We start from the raw sequence: 18,112 nt of genomic DNA, 5'->3' as shown, positions 1-18,112 counted from the left end.
CTTTTCCTGACTGCTGTATGGAAAAGCACATAAAACTGACTTTTGAAACTTTTAAAAGGGGACAATTTGGGGGTTCACTGGATTAGCACATTTAAAAGGTTTTACAGCCTATATTTCCATGATTTTCTTTGCTGCATGTTTTGCAATGCTAAATCTCTGCTGGAGTTCTCTCACCAAAGAGTACTTGCCTCAAACGTGAGTCGTAGCTGCCAGGATTCCAACATTTATATATTCCTTTCTTTAAGCCTCCTTGTTTTTGTCTTTTTCATTTGATCTACAGTCTATTCCTGGCCCTCTTTCTTGCCCCTTGCCCCTTCCTCACCGCTCTGCCCTTCTGTTGCTTCCATGTCACAATAGAGCCTCACTTCTAATTCTTGCAATCTTATAAATAAGCTGTCCTTCCTCCCTCTCTTTTAACTTTAATTTTAGCTGTTTTTACGAAGAAGTGGCTTGGAACTGATGGCACGTTCTACACTCAGAGCTCTCTTTCATGGGCCTCTTACATATACACTCCATCTTCATGTGAGTGTGTGTAAACCAGAGTTCTCTTAATGATTTGACATCTTCATAACAGGAATAAGGAATAAGAGGAGAGGTCCTCTTGTGGATCAGGAATTGGTTAAGTAGCAGGAAGCAGAGAACCTTCTCCTCGCTCTGCACACCAACCCGCGGCTCCTCCTCAGGCTTGGCTTGCTTTATGTTGGAGTGACCCAAATGTTGTGGTGGTACTCCAGCTTCCTTTTTGTCTTTCTTCACTCTGTGTCCTCCTCATCCCCCTCTCTGCTCTTCTAAGTCTTCTTGTTTTTCTGACCATATCATCAATCATACCCCTCCCTGTCATTCCATTCCATTCCCTCTAATGCTTCTTGCAAAGATAGGCTGATCCCCTTCATCAGCCCGATAACTGATTGGGCAGCAAACATAAGGAAGTCCAGTGGGTTACTGAAGTAATCTCTTTGCAGAAATGGAAGTCAAGCTGGAGCATTCCATCTCTTCCCACTTCTCTCTCTTTCATGATAGGCAAAGAAACTGCTCCAAGAAAGCCAGGCCAGGCAGCAGCTGCCTGAGCTGCTGTCTTTGCTGGATCGCTCTCAAAAAGCTAGAACTCCAAAGAGCATTTGCCAACCCTACCCAACTGGCTCATCTGAGTTGCTGCCCCCCCCCCAACAAAGCACAATCCAGGAACTGCTGTTACAGAAGAAGACATGCAAGGCTTTAGGGGGCACCTCAGGCTTAGCGTTCTCAGTGACTCCAACCTCTCCTTGTCACTCTCAGGAGCTTCCCCAAAAATGTACCTTGGGGTGCTGCATCAAAGAGACAGAAGAGACTGGGGCTTTTCCTTCCCCCTGCCACGCTCTAAGCTCTACACTGGATGCAGAGCAGCTGACTCACTGGGCCTCTGAAGCAAAGCAAAACTCCAACCTGAGGATCACATTTGCCATTTCAGCTTATGCACTGTGATGCCTAATGAGATTTCCTGAATGCCTTTGGTTGTTTATCTCATATGTTTGCACAATAATTTAGAATGGTGATACATTAAGCAGACATCAAAGGAAATGTATGGCAGTCAGATCTGTAGGTGGCAGTTACATGGCTAAGAGAGTGAAGAGGCTCAGGAATTCACATATCCTGCCTCAGAATGGATCACAAGGATGTCCATCTGCATCCAAGCAGAACCTGTTGCTTATCAATCCTCCAGGCAGGTTGCTGGTGATCTAAGACTTCTTTATGTAATGCCTTCTCCATAGAGATTACATTTTGCATTACAGTTTCTTTGTTCCAATGAGGTTTCTGAAGGTGGGTTGCTTTTATGGGATGATATTTATTAGGTTTTGTATATGCAAACCAGCCTTGCTGGGCTGGACAGCCCTTTTCCACTGAGGAAGACTTCCCCCCAAGGACTGGGTCTCTATTTCCCCGGTATTTTCATGAAATAGGCTTTTCACCAGGACTTAGTTGGAATCCAGTGGCCTCCTTTGGGGGTGAGGAGCAATATCCATCTCGATCAGGGCGGTCCAACTTTTCATACTAAGTGGGCCACAAAAATACTTCAACACAAAACCTGCAGGCCACACACTGCCTTGTGTGGGAGGGGGGGAATGAAGTCAAAATTTAACACCCACAAGCCTGCCTTCCCAAAACTGGCTAAGTGAGGTGCTGGGCTTTGGGGAGGAGGCATGAGGCTCTAGCAGGGTACCAGATCCTGTCCACCTTCTTCCCAAAGCTGGGAAAGTGCTAAGTAGGCTCTGGGAAGGGAGGAGGAGGACTGTCAGAGCCCTCATGCCTTCTTCCCAAAGCCCAGCACCTCACCTTGCTTACCTGACTTTGGGAGGGCTGAGGGGGAAGGGGTCAAATGTTGCTGAGGGCCACACACAAAAAGGCCTCAAGGGCCACATTTTGGACCACCCTGATCTAGATGATCTATTAAATTAGAATGCATACCCCATGTGCCTTCCTCGAATTGAATCATTCTACAATCAGAGAGAGAGGGAGAGGAGAATAAGGATGCTGGCACAAGCCCTAAATTCTAATCCATTCTATTTAGTGCCAGATTGTGGATGCACATTTAAGGGTGAAAATAATGATTGTAGTATGGATGAGAAGCAGGACTCCCATTTGAAAGAACGTGCCAATGTGTGTCTGATTAACACCTGTGCTTCCTAATCCAGCAAACACTGCAGGTGCAGAGAACACCTTTCATCTATGGAGCTTTCTGCACAGGATGAAGGAGACTCTGGTCTATCTGCAAGCCACCAGTCTGAGTTTGTGGCAAACATTATTTCCAGATATTTTAAGACCCAAAACTTCCCATGAGAGGTCCAGGTGAGGTCTCTCAAGCTTTTGTCCTACTCAGTCATTGCCTTGGGCAGGCGCACACCCTGCCTGCATCAACTGTGCAGTTTTGAAAATAAATCAGTTATGAATTTATGCCATTCCCAAGGACAACTCTTCAGGTTCTTTTAACTCCGCTAAACCTGCTGCCTCAATGCTCTTCCTTGACATTCTTTTTTGCTCTCTACATCTGATTAAGTTCGGCACATCAAGAGGTGTGGGTTCAAAATTAGAGTTTCTTTAAAAACACAGTTCAAGCATGCAGTTCTGGCAGGACAATGTGAACCCAAAAGGAAAGTGCCATGGAAGAAAAGAGAAGTGTAGCAAGGAGAGGGTTAGTCTAGTCACTGTCACACCAGTAAATTATGCAAAATGCAGGCCTTTCTTTGTGCTTGTCCTATGAGACAGGCCATGGTTATTATGGCCATTCTGCAGTTGGGTAAAGGGAGGCTGATTATAGAATCAGGCTTACCCAGCTTTGATGCTCCACTACAAGCCCTTGGCTGGTGTTAAGCCAAGGCTTGACTGGGCTGCACAAAGCTCTGTAGCCACTCTGAGTAGCAGGAAAAAATGGGGGAAAGTGACACGGGGTGGGGGGAGAAAATAGCATCCTTGTCCTGATATTTAGATTTATAAGTAGTGGCTTCAAAAACAATTTCCCCCCTACTATTCTCAAGGATTTTCACAGTGATACGATTTTGTAAAGACTTGATATTATTTTGTATAAAAAAGAAAATAATAATAAAATAAAATGGCTTTTCAAATTTTCAAAAAAACTTTCAATAGTTGCACCACAATACATCACACAAGACGTGACAAGCTGAACCTTTTAAGCCCCAACAAAAGGGAAATTGAAAAGCACCAGGATTTCCCTGAGAGTTGCTTGATGCATATTGATTCAAAACAAAAACAAAACCCTTTTCAAGACCAACGTTCTTCTTATAAGGAGAGAAATTGCTCATTCTACTCTAAATTGGGCTGGGGCTTCCAGGGGAAGCGAGAGACTTTGGTTGCCTTCGACAGCTCCTCTCAGAGACAGTAAAGAAGGTGGTGGTAGCATTTGGGAATTTGCTGTGTGCAGCTCCCTTCTGTCCATTCCCATTTTTTCTCTCTTTAAGGAATCCCAACTACAATGGCACACAGGCCCAGGCAGGGAGAGAAGGCTTGCTTCCATGAATGCCACAAAGGACACCCAGCAGCAGATACCCATCATGGCAAGGATGTGAATGAATGAGTGAGTGAGTGAGTGGCTGCTCTCTTCCTGAGATGTATGAAGTCTTGTGGAGGCCAATGGTATGTGCATATGTGTGTGTGCAATGTGAGATAACCAGCCTCATATACCCAACATGATTAAGTCTAATTATTGCACGAAGGGGTTAAGACCATAGAGCAAACTATCAGGAAAGCTCAACATGTGAGGAGATCTGAGCTGGTTGTTGCAGCTCAGACTGCATGGCTCTTACAAGCCACTCTTGATTAATTTAGGAACTTTTACCACTTAGTAACTAAGCCAAGTCTCCTGGCCCTTGTGGAAAAGCACATGAATGTGACCTTTAGAGAGTGTGTAAGTAAACCATTTTTAGCTTCTCAAATGTGTGAGAAGCTAGGGAAAGAGAGAAGTTTTGGAACTTACAAGGGCATATGTTAAAGGTCTACAACCCTTATGTTTTTAAAATCTCTGCTGGGGGTCTCTCACCAAAGAGTACTAGCCCCAAACTTGGATCATGGCATCCAGGAATTCTACTTTTCCTACCTGTATCTTCCCCCCTGAACGAACATGCAAATGAACACAACACCCCCAGTGTCTTTGCCCACTGCTGCCAAGCAAAGACCAGCACTCCGACTTCCTATTTCTCCTCTTTGTCCAACAGTTCAGTTCCTTAGAGGGACAAGGAGCTGAGAAATTTCCGTCCCCTCCCAAACCTCGGTGTGCCAAGAAGGAAGAGGCTGACTAGCCTTCTGGCTTCCTCCAAACTAGGCCCATTTTCATGAGGTGGTTGAAGTAATATCCCAACAACATTTTAAAAGAAGCATTTCTCATGCTCCCAAATGTCAAGATATTGTAACAATCCACAGGGAGCATTATATTCACAAAGAATGAAAGTAGAAATGCAGATGATAATCCACTCCTTCACACAAACCATTGAGGGGGCTAGAAACCATTTAGGGCACAGTGTGAACATTTGTCCTAGCATCTCACCCCGAAAGCAACCAAAGAGGGAAGCGGGGGGGATGAAAGAATGAAAACTGCAAGAAGGGTCAACTCTGCCCCACCTCCCTTTTAAAACAAAATCTAGAAATCCAAGTCCAGCAAAATGGCAGATAACTAACACACTGGTGCCTCTGAATCAGGCAGTGCAGAACTACAAAATCCATTGTTTGGAAAGAGAGGTTTTGAAAGCATCTCCAAGGAAACCAAGGGATGCCAAGACAGTGCAGAGAGTGGGATAAACCTATGCCTACTGCTGTCAGCACCTGTAGTTCAGACTCACTCTTAAACAAGGTTATTTAAAGTTGCCAGTTTCTGAGAACAGAACCTGCACAAACTCCATGGCTGTCCTGGCTGTTTGCAGGCCAAATTTGCATCACCTTGCATCTCTCTTTTCTGCTGCCCATGGTGGCCATCACCACCCCATGGCATTGCTCTCCAGAACAGGAACATCTTTCTCCTTGAGCAGGTATGAGGAGTCTGTGGTAAATAGCATTGCAGCCAAAGTAAAAATTCATGGGTTGCTAGACAAACAAAGGGTTAAGACACATGGAGATGGGGCATTCTGTGAAGTCATATCCCCTGCTTTTCTAGGTGGGGGAAAGTAACAAAAGGAAAATAATCCTTATTACTTACTCCCTCCTAAAAGTTCAGGTTGTTGTTTTCCTTTACCATGTAACTAAAGAGAGGAATGCTTCTCTGTGCTTTCCTGGACAGATTCCATTTTTTATCTCAACCATTTATTTTGTAATTGAAAAAATATATTCTGCCTGTCTTATTTCACTGCTGCTTACTGCTGAATCGAGTCTGAGACATTATGAAAGTAAACAATATTTTTATTCTTACATGACAGACTTCTGTGTTATTCTTTCGTTTCTAGGAATAAAAGGGGGAAGGTCCAGTCAGCTAGAACACCCTGGTTAATTATTAAGGTTAAGCAACCTTGTCCCAGAAGTTTCCACATTTTATAGCACAAAGGGATGGTAATTTTAAACTCTGCTAACCAGATGATAAACTCACACAAGTGAGCATGAGGAAGGATAAATAATGAAGAATATCCTATCCTATGCTCCAAAGCCATCTAACATCCCACAGGCTTACTTTTGTTCAGGGGGTTATAATGTTTGACTCAGCAAACTAGCCACCCATAATTTGTGGTGCCACCAGTCCCCTCCCCACTGGTAGGCACGGAGAACTGGGACACCTCTCATTTGCGTGGGGTGTGGAAAAGGAAAGAGGGTCTGGTTGCTTTTCCCTGCTTAAAAACTGCAGAGGGAAGGAGACACCCAGGGTAGGAGGGATCTGTGTGGTTCTGGGAGGCCTCATCATCAGAGGATGGGGTGCACTGTCCCCTATCCCCCAAATCCACCCAATATTTCCAAACTACAACTCCCAACATCCCTGCTTGCTGGAGCTGATAGGAGTTGCAGTTCAGCAACATTTGAAGGGCCACAATTTCCCACCCCCATCATTGGAGGAAAGAAGCACAGCAGAAGAGGAACCACCAAGACAAACTCACCAAGGGATGAGAAAGGTGACCACTGGAGACACCAGGGCAGACCATCAGAGGTCACTAGAAGGGAAGAAGAAACTGCCCTGCATTCCTCAGCAGAATTTAGCATGAAATGAACTGGGAATGAAGCCAGCTCCCATTGGTGTGGGGCAAGCAGGGGAGAAGGATGTCAGACTCACCACGCGGGAGGCACCACTTTTCTATTATACGTCCTCTCAACACATACCTCCACACACCTCCACAACAACAACGAAATAGAAGAGACCAAACAAGTAACAAATGAAAAGTTCTTGGGGTTATCCTTGTAAAAAATCACAGTTTGATTTGCATGGGGAGAAGGAATAAGTCAGCTGATAAAATTAATAAGAAGATAAAATTAATATAGAACCAGCCAGGGGACAAAGGAGCCCCCATAGAGACTCCTCTGCCTGGGCCACATGGACAGATGGAAGAGGGGCGAGGGGCTTGCTTCATTCCTTGGGGATCATGCCCTTGATAGCCGACTCCCGGTTGACGTACGTCGCCCAGTACACCATGTTGAAAATGGTGAACAAGACCGGAAAGACGATGCGGGACATTTTGTCTACCTTGCTGACACTGTTGTAGGTCTTCTTGTTCTCAGGGGGCTTCTCTTCCAACCGGGCCACCTTTGGGGGCGCAGCAGCAGCAGCAGCAGCAGCAGCAGCCGTGACAGGTGTGGCTGTAGTTGCTGATGCGCTCTTGGCAATGGTGGGCAGGCCTGGCTCCTTGGTGATATTGAGGGCATACGTTGTGCCAACAATGTTGTAGGTGTTATTGGTCTTCTTTGCCAGCATGACGGGCTCTTTTTTCTGAGGAGGAATGAAAAAGTCTTTGGAAACCAGCCCAGAAACAGCTCCCAGAAACACTCGCTACTGCAGAAATAAAAGGCTTGCAAAAAAACCAAAAAAACAACCAGATGAACTTGGTGCAATTCAAAAATGCACCCCGTCAAACCTGGATCAGAGGGAAGGGGAGCATCTGCTTTGCATGCAGAAGGTATCAGGTTCAATCCCCAATGGCATCTCCAGGCAGGGATGGGAGAGATCCCCCAGCCTGATACCCTGAAGAGTATTGTCAGTGTATACAATGCTGAGTCAGATGAACCAACTGTCTGACTCAGTACAAAGCAGCTTCCAATGTTCCTAGAGTAAACCATGTTGTGAGCTGCAAATGCTACAAGTCCTTGCCAAACATGGCATCTCCAACAGGAAATTTATGGCCAGTGAAATCTCAAATCATGTACGTGTGCTGCCTCACACCACAGGGAATCTGCAGGTAGGGCTCTTCTCTTCTCTCCCCCTCCCCCCTTTTAGAACAGGAGCAGTATCTATGTGATTTCTCAACCCCTTTATACAGCAGGTCATCTGTGTAATTCCAGGTGACATTTAACACATTGCAGGGCTTGAGATCATCTCCACTGATGTGGGAAGCCAACTGGCCTTTCACAGGTGAAAAAATGCTTCTGGGTTATAGTTATTCTCAGAGCTCCTTTGGTGATGCATAAAAGCCATACAGGATAAGGAAAGGGGGGATTAGGGGCAGCAGCAGCAATGGACTCTTTCTTTCTTTCTTTCTTTCTTTCTTTCTTTCTTTCTTTCTTTCTTTCTTTCTTTCTTTCTTTCTTTCCCTCCCTCCCTCCCTCCCTCCCTCCCTCCCTCCCTCCCTCCCTCTCTGGGCTGCAAAACATTGATGTTTAGCTCTGTTTGGAGTAAGGCAGAGGTTCTCAAACTTTTGAGGGCCAATCCCCCCTTGGTTCCATGAACTCACCCCCAGTGCCCCATACCCTACAAAAGCACTATTCAGAATAGCAGTTTGCCTAACACACTAAGGGAGATAACAACACCATATAAGTCAAAACAGTGACAATTAATTGCACATTTATTCAAAATCCAATTAAAACCCTTTCATTTAATTAATTCAACAAAACTGATGAACTTGATCCAGTGATAGCAGCTTTCCAAAATCTGATAGTCATTTACTCCTCCTGCACCCCCTGCTACCCCCTAGGGAATCCCACCCCCCAGGGTGTGCTACCACCCACTTTGGAATCAACCAAAGTAAGGTTTCAATGCCTATTCTTGTACGTCAAGTTCTGATTGATCTCCCTCTTTGTTTCTCTCCTGCTCCCTCCAATGACTCCCTCTCTCACCTTCAATTCCTGGGCCTCCAGAACCTTCTTGCCATCCCAAGACCAGCTGCGTTTAGTGAAGTAGTTGACGGCAGCAAACTCAATCAGTGCAGAGAACACAAAGGCATAACAGACAGCCATGAACCAGTCCATGGCCGTTGCGTATGCCACTTTGGGCAAGGAGTTTCTTGCACTGATGCTCAGGGTGGTCATGGTCAGGACCGTGGTGACTCCTGTGGGAACAAAACCAGAAAAGGCACTGCTGAAATGGGGCCACAGGAGGTTTTCTCCCTCTTGAGGGCAGTAGGGGATCCATTGAGCCTCCTTGGGCTGCTTTGTGACAGCAGCCACTGCCCTAGATGCCCCAAGAAAAGGTGGAAGGAGTCAGTGCCGTACCTGAGCACAGTCCCATTGTCAACACCAGGGAAGCTGTGTCTAATTATACAATTATGTTGCAGGATTAAATTAGCAAGACACTTAAAATAGGGTGATGGGGAACCTGTAGGAGCCCTCCAGGTGATATTGGACTACAAATCCCATCATCATCACCACTATCCCTGACCTTTAGCCACTCTGGCTGCTGGGAGTTGGAGTGCAGCAGCATTGGTTAGCCACCCCTGATTTAAAGAGCTGGTTCAGCATCTTGTTGTCACAGCAGCCAACTGGATCCCTACCTGCAGTTCGCAGCAACTGATAATCAAAAGCACTACTGCCTCTGACAGTGGAGGGAGAACATAGCCATCATGGCTAGCAGATATTCCTGGGGGAAACCTCAGAGTTTAAGCCTTATGCAAATGTCTGTCATCAACATGAAGGGAATGTGGCTGACAGGCAGGAAGGTCCCTGCTGCTGCTGCTGCTGCTGCTGCTGCTGCTTCTCTCCAGCACCAGTCTTGATGCTCCCCCCCCCCCCTGTCTCCCTGTTTCCAGTCAGCCCTCAGACCATCCTCCATCAGAAGCTCACCAAACACTGTCCGTGCTGGAACACTCTCTCTGTTGAGCCAGAAAGAGACTTGGGAGAGGATGACTGTCATGATGCAGGGTAAGTAGGTCTGGATCACAAAATACCCAATCTTACGCTTAAGGTGGAAGTAAGTGGTCATCACAATGTAGGTTCCTGCAGTGATATGGAGGGGTGGGGGGTAGAGAGGGATACAAGGGGTTTTTATTTGCCTTTTTTCTTTTCTTTTTTTGCATCCTTGCCAGTAAACATGATTGTTGAGATACGGCCTGCAGTGGAAAGCAATCGTTTTTGTTTTTATTTATTAAATTTGTCAGTCACTTTATCTTGCCCAGGGCAACCCAAGGCAACTTACAACCAGCCAGCCAAACAAACAAACAAACAAACAAACAAACACACACTCCATATAGATTAAACCCCACATACATTAAAAGCAAGGGGAGGGAATACATTTAAAGCATCCCACCCACTTCTAAAAGGTCACAGATAGTTAAAGGCCAAAGACCTGATTGAAGAGGAAAGTTTTTGCCTGGCACCTGAAGATATGTAAGGAAGGAAGAAGGTGAGCCTCCCTGGGGAGAGTACTGCACAAGCAGGGAGCCACCACTGAAAAGGCCCGTTCTTGCACTGCCACCCTCCTCAGGGTTGGCCTACCCAGGAGGCAAGGTAAGGGGACCACCTTGAAGGGATCTACAGATCCGACCTCCAAGGAATGCATCACCAACTGCTGCTGCTGCCACCACCACCACTGCCTCTGCCACTGTGGCACCAATGGCTGTGGCATGCTCCTTGGAAGCTGGATCTGCTTCCTCCTTGGCAGCACCTTCGCCAATGCCACCTCTATAGTGGCCTATTTGTGAAAAGGAGGGGCTGCAAAACAATGCACATAAAAACTGACCCTGCAATTTTCACCTGAGACCAATCTCTGAGTGCCCCATCTGTGGGAGGTAGGGACAGAAGAACTGGGTGTTTTCAGTTGTAGGCGCCCCCCCCCCACTTGTGCAATGCTATCCCCAGGGAGGATTACCTGGTGCCATCACTACATAGCTTTAGGCGCTAGGCGAAAAAGCCCCGATTCCTCTTTTACCAGGGCTTGGGCTTTTTAGTATTGTAAGCCTCGTTAAACAAGTGAGACGTTTAGTCCTGCCTTTGTGGTTCCTGCTCATCATGGAGAATCATAGAATTGTAGAGTTGGAAGGGATGCCCAAGGGTCATGTAGTCCGACACCCTGCAGGAAACCATCCAAGGAGGCTCTCCATTACCTGTGCTGGATTCAATGGAGTCTCTCCCCACATTGTGGCCAAGGAGGTCGTACTGATTCAGGCGGGAGCCTTCTTCGGCCACCTCCACTTTCCCATGGGTCCAGGTGTAGATCACCTCTGTCTTGGTGTAAGCATCTGTGGAGAAAGCAGAAAGGATGGGATGGAGGAGGTTTAGCTACACCATGGCAGCTCCTGCCCAATGAGGAGCATCTCCAAAATGGTGCCCAGAATGGCTTCCAAAGGTCAACCCCAACTCCAGGAAAAGAGACACCCATTAGAAAGCTGTATCTGGCACAGAGACACCTGACTGAAACCCTGCACTCTCTCAAGGTGTGGGAGGGAAGGAGGCTGCCACCTGAGATCTTCCATGCCCTGCAAAAGACTAGTGGTGGTTCCAGCGGCTTCCATTGGCCTCTCCGATAACCAGGCCACTGGACCACTGGAGATATTTCTGGACTGCATCCCATGCTGAAGCATCAGTGGGTACTCAAGTTAGCCAAAGCAGGTGGAAAATATTAAGCCCACACTCAGAGGCTTGTCCCAGAAGGCAACCTCAGTGGGGGCCTGCAGGCACTGTGGCAGCACCTCCTTTCCATGGGGCTCTGAAGCAGCAGAAGCAGCAATTGGATAGGACCTGCTGACTTGGGAGGTTCAGTTGTGCTGCTCATGTGTTGCTCCAATTAGACCTGGCTGCTCATGGCAGACAAACAGAGGCCACAAAAGCAGCCAAGTCTGTGGCCAAATGGAGACCCAAGGAGAGGCATCTAAGGCGTCATGTCAAAGAGATACCAGATGTTTGCCAGGCTGGCCACACCTGTGGGAACCAGACTCTTGGCTCGACACATCACACAGTGAAGCTGGCAGTGGGGCACCTCTGTCTACTAAATATATTTCCACTGGTTGAGCAGAGGGGAGTGGGGGGGGGGTCATAGAGCCACCAGGTCCAGGAGCTCTCAGATCCAGTATGGCAAAGCAACATTGATCCCATTTCCATATCATGTTCCAAGGAAATCTTCCCCTAGCTGGTTGATCAAATATTGATTTGGGTCCAATTTATTATTATCATTATCATTATCATTATCATTATCATTATCATTATTAAACAAAGCACAACATTTGCAGTTATTTGATGCTTTCCTTTAGACTGGTCTGTATGCATGTGAGCTTGTGATTTCTTATACTGCAGTGCATAGAGAGACATGTGAAATAATAGGGAGTGGGAGGCACTGTGGTCTAAACCACTGAGTGTCTTGGGCTTGCCAATCGGAAGGTCAGCAACTCGAATCCATGTGATGGGGTGAGCTCCCAATGCTCTGTCCCAGCTCCTGCCACCCTAGCAGTTCAAAAGCACACCAGTGCAAGTAGATAAATAGGTACCGCTGTGGCGGGAAGGTAAGTGGTGTTTCTGTGCGCTCTGGTTTCCATCACGGTGTACCGTAGTACCAGAAGTGGTTTATCATGCTGGCCACATGACCCGGAAAACTGTCTGTGGACAAACGCCGGCTCCCTCAGCCTGAAGCAAGATGAGCACCGCACTTCATAGTCGCCTTTGACTGGACTTAACCGTCGAGGGGTCCTTTACCTTTACCTTACCTTACATGTGAAATAATTGTTTTAGATGGTGATGAGTGGATTACAATAATTCAAAAATACAATATTAGAAAGAATTAAGACAATTAAGGGGAGCATGGTATTCTACAGGAAGGGGTTTTTCTAGAGACTGCTGTCCTACAATCAATTTTCACCCAATTCTGTATAAGGTGGAGATGTAAACCTCAAAGTTCATTTATCTGTGAGGAAAAAATTACCTTAAAATGACAGCTTCACTTTGGAAGGCCACTTTGAAAATAGAGGTTCATAGCAACGCAGGATGTCGCATAAGCTCACACTCTCAGGGATGTTTGCTCACCTGATAACTAGCCTGCCAAGGACCCGTACCTGCTGCCTTCAAGCCAAGAATGCAAGGACACTTTGCTTGTGCTGTCAGGAAAGTACTTACAGCTCCCAAACTTCAGTGGACAGGCATGCACATCCATTGGGAAGTCCTCCAGGTGCATCGGACACTCCGCATGAATGGTCAATCTACAAGAAACAATGACCACTGCCAATGGAATATCCAGGTGTTAAACCAACCCTGTTCTCCCACAGCAAGCAAGGAGTTTCCTAGGCAAACTCTTGGCCAAATGGACATTTCCTGAGAGGGAGTTGTGCTCCTGTAGGCCACTGCTTTCTGAAATGATCGCTGTAATCCAAATGCTCACATCCACACATTTCCATGGGGGATTGCAATGCATACTCTTAAAGCTGCATAAGCAGCACATGCTTCTCCCAGCACAAAGGGACACAAAGGCATTGCAGGATTGGGAGTCATTAAACTGCAAAAAAAATACCAAGAACATTCTGCTGAAGCTTTATTCCTTGTGAGTTGGAGTGACAAGTCTTCTACAAGACCAAGGGAGGAGGAGATGGACTGAACCAGGGATTTTGAACAACATCCTGCAAATCATTAAGACCGTCAGTAAAATGAGAAAGTGCCTACTAAGTCAGGCCAACGGCTCATGTGATATGATTATGCTGACAGCTCAGACAGGGAAAGGCAGAGATCCCCACCCCATTCTGCACTTCAGGTTCCTCTAAGCTGTCGGGATTGATCCAGTGGCTGCATACTTTATCATATCCTCTTACTACCCCTGAGCTGTGGTCTCCAGAAAAGTTGCATGGCAGCTGACTCTTCCCAGTGGAGCCTAACCTGCAGTGTCTGTGACACACTCAGGTTGGTTGTAGGGCTGTGAAGATGCTTGGGCAGCAGGAGATGCTAGTCAAGCTGCAGGAAGGCCAGAGGAAGATGCCCAAGGCGAACCCTCTGGTCCCCATTTCAGCTGAGAGGCTCAATCCCTTCCAGGAGGTGATGGCGGGTGCTGAGTAAGGAAGACATGCCTTTGGGAAGCAAAACCACCACCTACCTCATGGTGTAGAGGAGGGTACCATTGTCCACCAGTCGAAGAAGCTTGTTGGGTGTGGTCATGTTGTGAGCCACCGATTTCTTGCCATTGTGGAAAAAGGTGTCAGGTGTCCAGATCTTGCTGGCCAGCAGGTTGTTGAGGGGGAGGATCTTCATGGGGCCATCAAACTTTAGCCTCTCATCTCGCCAGGACTGCCGGAAGAATACATCAATTGTGTACTCCTGCCAGAAGAGAAGATGCAGGTTTAGATTTTAAACAGTTATTTTGCAGATGGTTCACTACATATGCAGAAATATTGCTAAAAAATAAAATAAATCCTTGGTCCAGCGAACTTCACAAAGTTAAAATACTTTGGTCTTGAATGTTTTCAGCCAGGCAGATTCTTGTTCCATCTATCTATGGGGCAGGGGAGTTCCCTATCTTATATACTTACCCACAGCAGAGTTAGATCCACCGGTGAAACATATAAGCATATAAGGACATGAAAATATGAGAAGAACTCTGCTGGATCAGGCCAAAAGGGGGTCCACCTAGTCCAGCATCCTGTTCTCACAGTGACCAACCAGATGCCGATTATGCAAGCGGGATCCAAGCACAAGAGCCCTCTCCTTGCCTGGGGTTTCCAGGAAGAGGGGGAGAGGGAGAGAGACAGAGAGATTCCTTTCCAGCATAATTGTTGTGGGGCCACTTTCTGCCAGAGAGCCTGGAGGGGAACTGGGATAGTCCTTGGCATTCTGAGCCCAACAATGTGCTCACATCCTTCTCTTCCCACCGACATGGGAACCAGATGTGTGGTGAGGTCTGCCCTCAGCATTTCCACTACTTCCATTTGCCCCATAGTCTTCCCCCCTCTGTACCTCTCCTCCAACATGCATTCATTCCCAACCTGCCAAGTTCTGCCTGCCTGCCTGCCTGCCTGCCTGCTGCTGCTGTGTCTGTCTCTAATCTGCTCCTGGCAGCCACCTTTCCTCCCTGCTGCTAATCTTGGCTCTTCCTTTTTTGCCTTCTCAGCAATGCCCTAGCCTGCCTCCAGGAGGATGACATAGATCTGCTAGTAGAATTTAGTCAGATCTACAGATTAAGCTGCTTTCACAGGCCTCCCCTCTATCCAGGAGCCTGGAATGCAGATGAGGAAAGGGGGTGCCACAGATCTCCAAAAAGACAATTCTCCTCTGGAGGAAATAGTGGCAGTTAAAAGTGACACAACACAGTACTGTAGAAGGATCATCTACAGAGAGAAGGTGTGGACTCAGGAATAACTTAAGAAGAGCCTGCTGGATCAGGCCCATGGCCCATCAAGTCTGGCATCCTGTTCTCACAGTGGCCACCCAGATGCCATGCACAAGGGCAACACACTTCCCCTCTGTGGTTTCCAGCCACTGGTATTCAGAAGCATTACTGCCTCTGACTATGAAAGCACAGCCATCCTGGCTAGTAGCCATTGATAGCTCTCTCCACCTTCATGAAAGTGTCTAATCTTCTTTTTAAAGCCATCTAGCTTAGTGACCATCACTGCCTCCTGTGAGAGTGAGTTTCATAGTTATGTGAAGGACTTTCTTTTAACCATCCTAAATCTTCTAATTTTCAGTTTCATTGGATGTCCAGGAGTTCTAGAGTTATGAGAGAGAGAAATTTTTCTCTGTGTACTTTCTCCATGCCATCATTTTATAAACTCCCATCATCTTGCCTCTTACTTGCCTTTTTCCTAAACTAAAAAGTCTTCTTTCTTCTTAGGGGAATTGCACCATCCTCTTGACCATTCTTGTGGCCCTTTTCTGAACCTTTTCCAACTCCATAATATCCTTTTAGAGGTAAAGCAACCAGATCTGTGCAAAGTACTCTAAATGTGGCCACACCATAGATATGCAAAATGGAGTTATGGTATTTGCAGTTTTATTTCCAGTTCCTTTTCTAATGAACCATAGCAAGGAATCTGCCTTTTACACAGCTACATATAGAGGAGGAAGGGTGATTGCAATTTCCCTTTTCAAGTCAGGGCTCATCCTCACTTGCCTGTGCTCTTCATTTTTAAGCACATATCTGTGCTTTAAAACCCCCTTTCCTACTGCTTTCTCTCTCTTTTGGGTCATGGTACTTTCCCCAAGAAAACCCACTCTTTACCGCTGAATCAGAGCAAACAGCAATCTGCGGGGAACCCGAATTGCCATTTGATCTGATTCAGCATTAAAGAGTAGGTTTTCCTGGGGGAAGTGGTGCGGCAAAAAACCCAAGCACTCGGACACAGACCAGGAAGGTGTGGACCTATGCCTAGAAAGCATGGGCAAGAAGATAAGAGTGGATGAGCTCTTTAGTTAGAACTAAGGTGTTTGGTACTATGTTCCAGAGCACCTTCTATAAAGATTGGAGTTGTTTCTGCAGACAGGGCACCACTGATTAATAGGCAAATATGTCTGACAAACCAGATACGGCTGAAAGTGGAAAACGCAGCTTAAACACACTCACACACACTTGAACAGGAGAAGTAAGTGGATGAATCATAATAAAAATTGGCCCTGAAACTGGAACTGTACATTCCACAAGCATTGCCTTCTTGAGCTGCAACCCAAAATAGGAGGTAAGGGAAGACCCAGCTACTTAAAATGAATTTGAATCTCCAGGGCCTGATGAGCTTGCAGATGTACTGTAATCTCAGAGCCTCTGTCTATAATATTTGAGAATTATTGGAGAACAAGTGAGGTCCTTGCAAACTGGAGGCAAGCAAATGTTGTCTCCATCTTGAAAGCGGAGGGAGAGGACCCAGATAACTACTGACAGGTCAGCTTAACATCAGTTCCAGGAAAGGTCCAAGAACAGATAATTCAACCATCAGTCTGTGACCACTTAGAAAAGAATGTTGTGATTACTAAGACTCAGCATGGGTTTGTCAAAAAGAATGCCAGATGAATTTCATTCTTTCTTTGATAGAGTTACAAGTTTAGTAGATCAAGGGAATGTGGTGGACATAGGGTATCTCAATTTCAGTAAGGCTTTTGATGAAGTCCCCCATGATATTCTTGCACAGAAGCTGATAAAATGTGGGCTGGATGAGGTAACTGTTAGGTAGATTTGTAAAAGGCTGACTGACAGAACCCTAAGTGTCCAGTATACCTGAAGGAGCGTCTCCACCTCCATCGTTCTGCCCGGACACTGAGGTCCAGTGCCGAGAGCCTTCTGATGGTTCCCTCGCTGTGAGAAGCCAAGTTGCAGGGAACCAGGCAGAGGGCCTTCTCAGTAGTGGCGCCCGCCCTGTGGAATGCCCTCCCACCAGATGTGATGTCAAAGAGAAAAATAACCACCAAACTTTTAGAAGACATCTGAAGGCAGCCCTGTTTAGGGAAGCTTTTAATGTTTAATAGGTTATTGTATTATAGTGTTTTGTTAGAAGCCGCCCAGAGTGGCTGGGGAAACCCAGCCAGATGGGTGGGGTATAAATAATAAAATATTATTATTATTATTATTATTATTATTACTACTACTACTACTACTAAGTGTTCATTATTGGTTCCTCATCATCCTGGAAAAAAGTGACAAGAGGGGTATCGTAGGGTTCTGACCTGGGCCCATAGTAGTTCAATGTTTTTTAAAATGTCTTGGACAAAGGAATTGAAAAGAACCTCATCAAATTTGAAGATGACACCAAACTGGGAGGGCCAGCTAATGCCACAGAAGACAGAAATGGGATCCAATATGACATTAACAGATTAGAGAACTGGGCCCAAACTAACAAAATGAATTTCATTTGGGACAAATGTCAGGTTCTACATTTAGGCAGAAAGAACGAGCTGCATATAAGATGCAAGACACCAGGCTTGCTAGTTGTACATGTGAAAAGGACCTAGGGGTCTCAGTAGACCCCAAGGGTAACATGAGTCAATAGTGTGATGCAGCAGGGTGGGGTGGGGGTGTCACAATTTAAGAAAGATATGGACAAGCTAGAAAATGTGCAGAGGAGGGTGACCAAGATGATCAAGGGTCTGGAAACCAAGTCTCATGAGGAATGGTTGAGGGAGCTGGGCATGCTTAGCCTGGAAAAGAGGAGTCTGAGAGAAAATATAACGCTCTTCAAATATCTAAAGAGCTTTCCCATGGAAGATGCAGCAAGCTTGTTTTCTCCTGCTCTGGAGGGTTCAAACCAATGGCTTCAAGTTACAAGAAAGGAGATTCAGCATAAACATCAGGAAGAACTTTCTGACAGTAAGAGCTGTTCGACAGTTGACTGGACTC

General features: G+C 46.3%; 1 protein-coding gene across 3 annotated transcripts in view; it reads right to left on the bottom strand.

Annotated features, from left to right (window-relative positions):
- Positions 1-756: 756 nt before the first annotated feature.
- Positions 757-18,112, bottom strand: part of LOC308468001 (gamma-aminobutyric acid receptor subunit alpha-3-like) — a 42,934-nt gene continuing 25,578 nt past the window's right edge. For all 3 annotated transcript variants that reach the window (XM_080989873.1, XM_080989874.1, XM_080989875.1), the window contains exons 5-10: positions 13,889-14,109; positions 12,925-13,007; positions 10,926-11,060; positions 9,667-9,819; positions 8,725-8,936; positions 757-7,384 (exon numbers count right to left, since the gene is read on the bottom strand). In XM_080989873.1, the coding sequence (XP_080845999.1) occupies positions 7,025-7,384; positions 8,725-8,936; positions 9,667-9,819; positions 10,926-11,060; positions 12,925-13,007; positions 13,889-14,109 (1,164 nt within the window). In that variant the 3' untranslated portion in view covers positions 757-7,024. The remainder of the gene's footprint in view (positions 7,385-8,724; positions 8,937-9,666; positions 9,820-10,925; positions 11,061-12,924; positions 13,008-13,888; positions 14,110-18,112) is intronic.

The sequence above is a fragment of the Podarcis pityusensis genome (genome assembly GCF_964106645.2).
Source record: "Podarcis pityusensis genome assembly, chromosome: Z".
In the NCBI taxonomy this organism is placed as follows: Eukaryota; Metazoa; Chordata; class Lepidosauria; order Squamata; family Lacertidae; genus Podarcis; species Podarcis pityusensis.
This window is presented reverse-complemented; position numbering and strand designations above follow the sequence as displayed.